This window comes from Mirounga leonina, unplaced genomic scaffold (assembly GCF_011800145.1).
Source record: "Mirounga leonina isolate KUSES-001 unplaced genomic scaffold, KU_Mleo_1.0 Mir_99436, whole genome shotgun sequence".
Taxonomy (NCBI): Eukaryota; Metazoa; Chordata; class Mammalia; order Carnivora; family Phocidae; genus Mirounga; species Mirounga leonina.
The window spans coordinates 1-7,936 of NW_023271004.1; the positions used below are offsets into that span (position 1 = coordinate 1).

Consider the following 7,936-nt stretch of genomic DNA (forward strand, 5'->3'; position numbering starts at 1 on the left):
CAAATATCTTCTCCCATTCTGTCGGTTGTCTTTTGGTTTTGTTGACTATTTCCTTTGCTGTGCAAAAGCTTTTTATCTTGATGAAGTCCCAATAGTTCATTTTTGCCCTTGCTTCCCTTGCCTTTAGTGATGTTTCTAGGAAGAAGTTGCTGTGGCTGAGGTCGAAGAGGTTTCCACCTGTGTTCTCCTCTGGGATTTTGATGGATTCCTGTCTCACATTTTATAAAAATCATTTGGAGACGTTCCCATGAAAGACATATTTAAGTTCTACCTTCAAAATTTTAATCCTTCTTAATCTTTCAGTACTTCCATGGATTTAAAAATGACTCAATTGTTTTGTTTCTTAATCAATAAGCATAGGGAAAAGAAGGGAGAGGGGCAAACTAAAAAACAGACTCTTAACTATAGAAAACAAATTGATGGTTACCAGAGGGGAGGTGGGGTGGATGAGATTGAGGAGGGCACTTGTGAAGAGCACTGGGTGTTCTTTATAAGTGTTGAATCACTAATTTGTACATCAGAAACTAATATTATACTGTATTTTAACTAATTTATATTTTTAAGATTTTATTTATTCATTTAAAGAGAGAGAGAGAGAGCTGAGGGAGGCTCAGAGGGAGAGGGAGAGAGAGAATCCTAAGCAGACACCCCAGCGAGCACAACGCAGGGCTGATCTCATGAATGTGAGATCATGACCTGAGCAGAAATCAAGAGGTGGTCCCTCAATCAACTAAGCCATCCAGGTGCCCCTTAATTAACTGTTATTTAAATAAAAACAAAAACAGGGGCGCCTGGGTGGTGCAGTCGGTTAAGCATTGTGAGATTGTCATGAGATTGAGCTCCACACTCAGTGGGGAGTCTGCTTGGGATTCTCTCTCCCTCTCCCATTGCCCCTTCCTCTGCTCAATCTCTCTCTTCCACTCATATAATTAAATCTTTTAAAAAAAAATTCCTGAAAAGCTAAAGTGAACAAAAACAAAATAAAACAAGTCACACCCTTGACCAAGGCACAAAATGAATTATAATTTCATCTGAAACTCACACAATGGAATAGGCATTTTCTGGTTTCTTGAGTGAGATCTAGTCATAAGTACCAATGTTTCTCATCAGTTTCAAGGATCTTACTGGAAATTTATACCCCTGGAATTCAACTTCTTAACACGTTGATTGAAAGTCTTACCTGAGCAGGTAACTTTAGCTTCTTCATAGTGATCACAGCTAAGTCCACCCCACTGCCAGTTCTTGCAGTCCCAAAGAGAAGTTTCATTTCCAACACAGCTGCTTGAAAACAGCCATGTGTCTGTTGCCTTAACTTTGGAATAAATCTGATAGGACGTTTTGAGAGCAGATCCACATCCCAACTGCCTGCAAACCACATCGGCTTCTTTCAGTGTCCAGCCTCTGTCACATACTTTCCCTATCAGTTTCTGAATTTCCACCTCCACTGTCCCAGCACAGCGGCTGCCTCCACCGACAAGTCTCAGCTCCAGATCGGATCCATCTGCAAAAGAAACTTAAGTTTAGTCCATAGATACATATGGAGGTTAGCTCCCAAAGGATAGATTTTTTTTTATCTTGCTCCTTCCCACATACTGAGGCATTGGAAAGGATGACTTATCCATCTCTTGGTGTTTTTTTTAACAGCCAGTATAGGCTATGAATTCGGTTAGAAACAGGATTATAGCTGCAAGGGTTAATAAAAATTGTCAATGGCAGAAAAATATGAGCAAGTCAGAGATTTTTTAAAAAGACATAACATTTTGTGTCTTGGAGCTCCAGGTAGATTTAGACTCTGAAATGTGGTCCCTAACAGCAGCCTGAATAATTACTACAGAAAATAGACAACCCTCCAAACTAGTCAAATAAAGAATGGGGATGTCTGGGTGGCTCAGTTGGTTGAATGTCCAACTCTTGGTTTCAGCTCAGGTCATGAGCTCGGAGTTGTGATTTTGGGATCATGATCTCGGGGTTGTGGGGTCGAGCCCCACGCTGGGTTCTGCACTCAGTGTGGAGTTTGCTTGAGGATTCTCTCTCTCCCTCTCCCTCTGCCCATACTCTCTAAATAGATAGATGATAGATAGATAAGACCTTTTTAAAAAGAAAGAAAAAAAGGAATGTGTTTAAGATTCCTTACAACATGGAAATTATTAGTTATTTCTATCTCTCCCATCTCACACCCATTCCTACTCCTAAAGAACACAGGTCCTTCCTTCTCTGTTTTTCTCTTTCTTTTAACTTACCAGAACATGTCACACCAGCATCTTCATTATGATTGCAATAATGCTTTCCCCATTCGTGGTGTCTACACTGCCAGAGAGCAGATTCATGTCCGTGGCAGGAAACACTGTCAAGCCAAATGTGTCCAGTTCCCTCAGTGGCATTAACTCGACCAGTGGCGGCAATGGTAGTTGGGCATCCCAATTGCTTACATACCACAGCGGCATCATTACTATCCCAGCCATCATCACACACTGTCCCCCATTCCCCTTGGAATTTTACTTCTAATCTTCCTGAACATTCAGTGACTCCATCTACCAATCTCAGGCTGAGATCTGCTCCATCTGTAAGAGAGACACAAAACAAATCATAATAAAGAAACAAGAATAAGGGGGGACTATAAGTAGAGACAGAGAAAACAGTGAAAAATCATTAAAGGTGGAGAAAGAGTGGCTTGGGCAAGAAGACAGGACTTTTCAGAAAGGCTAATAACAAAAACATAAGAAATAACAAGTCTGGTGAAGATGCAGAGAAAGGGGCACCCTCTTGTACTGTTGGTGGGAACGCAAACTGGTGCAGCCACCATGGAAAACGGTATGGAGGTTCCCCCCAAAATTACAAATAGAACTACCTTATGATCCAGGAATTGCACTACTGGGTATTTCCCCCCAAAATACAAAAACACTAATTTGAAGGGATGTATGAACCCCTATGTTTATAACAGCATTATTTATGATAGCCAAATTATGGAAGCAGCCCAAGTGTCCCTTGATAGATGAATAAAGAAGGTGTGGTGTATATATATGGTGGAATATTATTCAGCCATAAAAAGAATAAAATCTTGCCATTTGCAATAACATGGGTGGAGCTAGACAGTATAATGCTAAGTAAAATACGTAAATCAAAGAAAGACAAATACCATATGATTTCCTTTATATGTGGAATTTAAGAAACAAACAAATGAGCAAAGGGGAAAAAAAAAAGAGAGAGAGAGACAAACCAAGAAGCAGACTCTTAACTATAGAGAACTGATGGTTACCAGAGGGAAGGTGGATGGAGGGATGGGTGAAAAAGGTGAAGGGGATTGAGTACACTTATCATGATGAGCACTGAGTATAAGATTGTTGAGTCACCAATTTGTACACTTAAAACTAATATAACACTATGTTAACTATACTAGAATTAAAATACAAAACTTAATAAAAAATTTAAAAATAGAAATACCATATGATCCAGTAATTCCACTAATGGTTATTTACCCAAAGAAAATGAAAATGCTAATTTGAAAAAAATATATGTACTTCTGTTTATTGCAGCATTATTTACAATAGTCAAGATATGGAAACAGCCCAAGTGTCCATCTACAGAAGAATGGATAAAGAAGATGTGGTGTGTATACATATATATATGATGGAATATTACTCAGCCATCAAAAAGAATGAGCTCTTGCCATTTGTAACAACATGGATGGACCTATAGGGTATAATGCTTAGTGAAATAAGCCAGACATAGAAAGGCAAATATCATATGATTTCATTTATATGTGGACTCTAAAAAACAAAACAAATGAACAGACTCTTAACTATAGAGAACAAACTGGTAGTTGCCAGAGGTAAGGTGGGCAGGGGGATGGGTGAAATGGATGAAGGGGGTCAAGAGGTACAAACTTCCAGTTATAAAATAAATAAGTCAGAGGAAGAGCAAGATGGCAGAGGAATAGGAGACCTGGATTTTCTCTGGTCTCAGGAATTCAGCTGGATAGGGATCAAACCATTCTGAACACCTACAAACTCAATAGGAGATTGAAGAAAAGAATAGCAACAACTCTCTGAACAGAAAAGCGACCACTTTCTGGAAGGTAGGACGTGCAGAGAAGTGAATCTGAGGTGATACTTGGGAGGATAGACAGCGGGAGAGGGGTCCTCTGCCGGCCACTTCTGGCAAGTGATAGAGCAGCGGAGCACAAAATCGGAACTTTTAGAAGTCTGCTCCGCTGGGGGACGTCGCTCCAGTGGCTAAGAGGGGGTGGAATCCTCATGGGACAGTGTGGTCTCAGGACCCTCAGGATCACAGAAAGACCGGGGGTGCCTGAGTGTGGCAGAGCTCCCAGGTATCAGAGCAGGGAAGCCGGCTGCAGAGACAGAGCCGAGGAGTGGGCTCTCAGCTCAGGGTTGCCATAAACTGTGATCCACAGCACAGTTGGGCCACTGCTCCTCCAGCAGGGACCCGACAAGCAGCAGATCCGGGGAGATTCCCCTTCCTCCCCCGGGAGGAGCGGCGTGGGAGTGCACTGCAGGGATCTGCTGGGTTTGGAGATTCCACGAGTCGGGTGCCAGAGATAGAAACGCTCAGTCACAGGCCAGGTGAGCACGGAGTGCGGCCGGAGACCAGGGAGACGGGAGTGATTGACTGCTTTTCTCTGGGGCGCACTGAGGACTGGGGCCCCAAGTTCTCGGCTCCTCCGGGGCAGAGATTGGGAAGCCGCCATTTTCACTCTCGTCCTCCAAAGCTGTATGGAAAGCTTGCAGAGAACAAAAGCTCCCAAGAGCAAACCCGAGCAGATTACTTAGCCTGGACCGGGCAAGGATGGGGCAATTCTGCCTCCAGCAAAGACATTTGGGAACCGCGGGAACAGGCCCCTCCCTCAGAAGATCAGCAAGAACAGCTAGCCAATAAAATTAACAAGTCAGGAGAGGACAGATGTTGGCGGGGATGCAGAGAAAGGGGAACCCTCCTACACTGTTGGTGGGAATGCAAGCTGGTGCAGCCACTCTGGAAAACAGTATGGAGGTTCCTCAAAAAGTTGAAAATAGAGCTACCCTATGACCCAACAATTGCACTACTGGGTATTTACCCCAAAGATACAAATGTAGGGATCTGAAGGGGTATGTGCACCCCGATGTTTATAGCAGCAATGTCCACAATAGCCAAACTATGGAAAGAGCCAAGATGTCCATTAACAGATGCATGCATAAAGAAGATGTGGTATTATATATTTATACAATGGAATATTATGCAGCCATCAAAAGGAATGAAATCTTGCCATTTGCAACGACATGGATGGAACTGGAGGGTGTTATGCTGAGCGAAATAAGTCAATCAGAGAAAGACATGTATCATATGATCTCATTGATATGAGGAATTCTTAATCTCAGGAAACAAACTGAGGGTTGCTGGAGTGGTGGGGGGTGGGAGGGATGGGGTGGCTGGGTGATAGACACTAGGGAGGGTATGTGCTATGGTGACCGTTGTGAATTGTGTAAGACTGTTGAATCACAGACCTGTACCTCTGAAACAAGTAATACATTATATGTTAAAAAAAAAAAAAGAAGAAGAAGATAGCAGGAGGGGAAGAATGAAGGGAGGGAAATCAGAGGGGGAGACAAACCATGAGAGACTATGGACTCTGAAAAAACAAACTGAAGGTTCTAGAGGGGAGGGGAATGGGGGGATGGGTTAGCCTGGTGATGGGTATTAAGGAGGGCATGTCCTGCATGGAGCACTGGGTGTTATACGCAAACAACGAATCATGGAACACTACATCAAAAACTAATGATGTAATGTATGGTGATTAACATAACATAATTAAAAAAAAAAAGAACAGCCAGCCAAGACCAAGTTCACTGATCAATGAAAACGGCAGAACTCCAGCACTAGGGGAATACTGCACATAGAATTCGTGGCTTTTTCCCCATGATTCTTTAGTCTTTCAAAGTTAATTTTTTTTAACTTTTTTTTTTGAATTTTTCTTTTTCCCTTTTTCAACCAACATCTTATCAATCCCTTTTTAAAAAAATCTTTTTTTATTTTTCATTTTTAGAGTCATATTCTATCCCTTCATAATAGTTACCCTTATTTTTGGTATATATATATAAGTTGTTCTCTCTTTAAAATTTGGGATACAGTTTCTTCTAACAGATCAAAATATACCCTAAGTATCTGGTGTATGACTTTGTTCTAGTCTCCTGCCTGATCACATTCTCTCCCTCCCTTTTTTTTTTTAAATCTTCTTCTTTCTTTTTTCAACCAACTTCTTATGTTATCAATTCCTTTTATAAAATCTTTTATAATTTTCACCTTTACAGTCATATTCCATCCCTTCATCATATTAACCCTTATTTTTGTACATATATAAGTTTGTCTTTCTTTAAAATTTTGGGAGGCACTTTCTTCTAACAGACCAAAATACGCCCAAAATCTAGTGTGTGGCACTGATCTATGCACCAGCCTGATCATATTTGATCATATTCTGTTTTGTTTTTGTTTTTGTTTGTTTTTATCTTTTTCTTTCTTTCCCTTTCTCTTCCCCGTTTCAAGTCTTTTCTGATTTGTTTAGTGTGGGATGTTATTACCCTGTTAGCATTTTGTTCTCTCATTCATCTATTCCCCTCTGGACAAAATGACGAGATGGAAAAAATCACCTCAACATAAAGAACAAGAGGCAGTACCAACTGCCAGGGACTTAATCAATAAGGACATTAGTAAGAAGTCAGAACTAGAGTTCAGAATGATGATTTTAAAGATAATAGCTGGGCTTGAAAAAAACACGGAAGTTATTAGAGAAACCCTTTCTGGAGAAATAAAAGAACTAAAATCTAACCAAGTTGAAATCAAAAAGGCTATTAATGAGGTGCAATAAAAAATGGAGGCTCTAACTACTAGGATAAATGGGGCAGAAGAGAGAATCAGTGATATAAAAGACCAAATGATGGAAAATAAAGAAGCTGAGAAAAAGAGAGATAAACAACTACTGGATCACGAGGGCAGAATTCGAGAGATAAGTGATACCATAAGACGAAACAACATTAGAATAATTGGGATCCCAGAAGAAGATGAAAGAGACAGAGAGGGGCAGAAGATATAATAGAGCAAATTATAGCAGAGAACTTCCCTAATTTGGGGAAGGAAACAGGCATCAAAATCCAGGAAGCACAGAGAACCCCTCTCAAAATCAATAAAAATAGGTTAACACCCTGACATCTAATAGTAAAACTTACAAGTCTCAGAGACAAAGAGAAAATCCTGAAAGCAGCTCAGGAGAAGAGATCTGTAACCTACAATGGTAGAAACATTAGATTGGCAACAGACCTATCCACAGAGACCTGGCAGGCCAGAAAGGACTGGCATGATATATTCAGAGCACTAAATGAGAAAAATATGCAGCCAAGAATACTCTATCCAGCTAGACTGTCATTGAAAATAGAAGAAGAGATAAAAAGCATCCAGGACAAACAAAAACTAAAGGAATTTGCAAACATGAAACCAGCCCTACAAGAACTATTGAAAGGGGTCCTCTAAGCAAAGAGAGATCCTAAAAGCAACATAGACCAGAAAGGAACACAGACAATATACGGTAACAGTCACCTTAGAGGCAATACAATGGCACTAAATTCATATCTTTCAATGGTTACCCTGAATGTAAATGGGCTAAATACCCCAATCAAAAGACACAGGCTAACAGATTGGATAAAAAAATAAGACCCGGGCGCCTGGGTGGCTCAGTTGGTTGAGCGACTGCCTTCGGCTCTGGTCATGATCCTGGAGTCCCAGGATCGAGTCCCGCATCGGGCTCCCTGCTCAGAGGGGAGTCTGCTTCTCCCTCTGACCCTCCCCCCTCTCATGCTCTATCTCATTCTCTCTCTCAAATAAATAAATAAAATCTTAAAAAAAAAAAAAAGACCCAGTGATATGCTGTCTGCAAGAGACTCATTTTAGACCC

The 7,936-nt window shown here is 41.0% G+C and overlaps 1 protein-coding gene across 1 annotated transcript; it reads right to left on the reverse strand.

Annotated features, from left to right (window-relative positions):
• Nucleotides 1-981: 981 nt before the first annotated feature.
• Nucleotides 982-2,631, reverse strand: LOC118006855 (scavenger receptor cysteine-rich type 1 protein M130-like; the record flags this gene model as incomplete). The annotated part of the gene is made up of 2 exons (XM_034999649.1): nucleotides 982-1,501; nucleotides 2,241-2,631. Coding segments are annotated over 2 exons (771 nt in total), but the record flags the coding sequence as incomplete, so codon positions are not given.
• Between the last annotated feature and the right edge of the window lie 5,305 nt (nucleotides 2,632-7,936).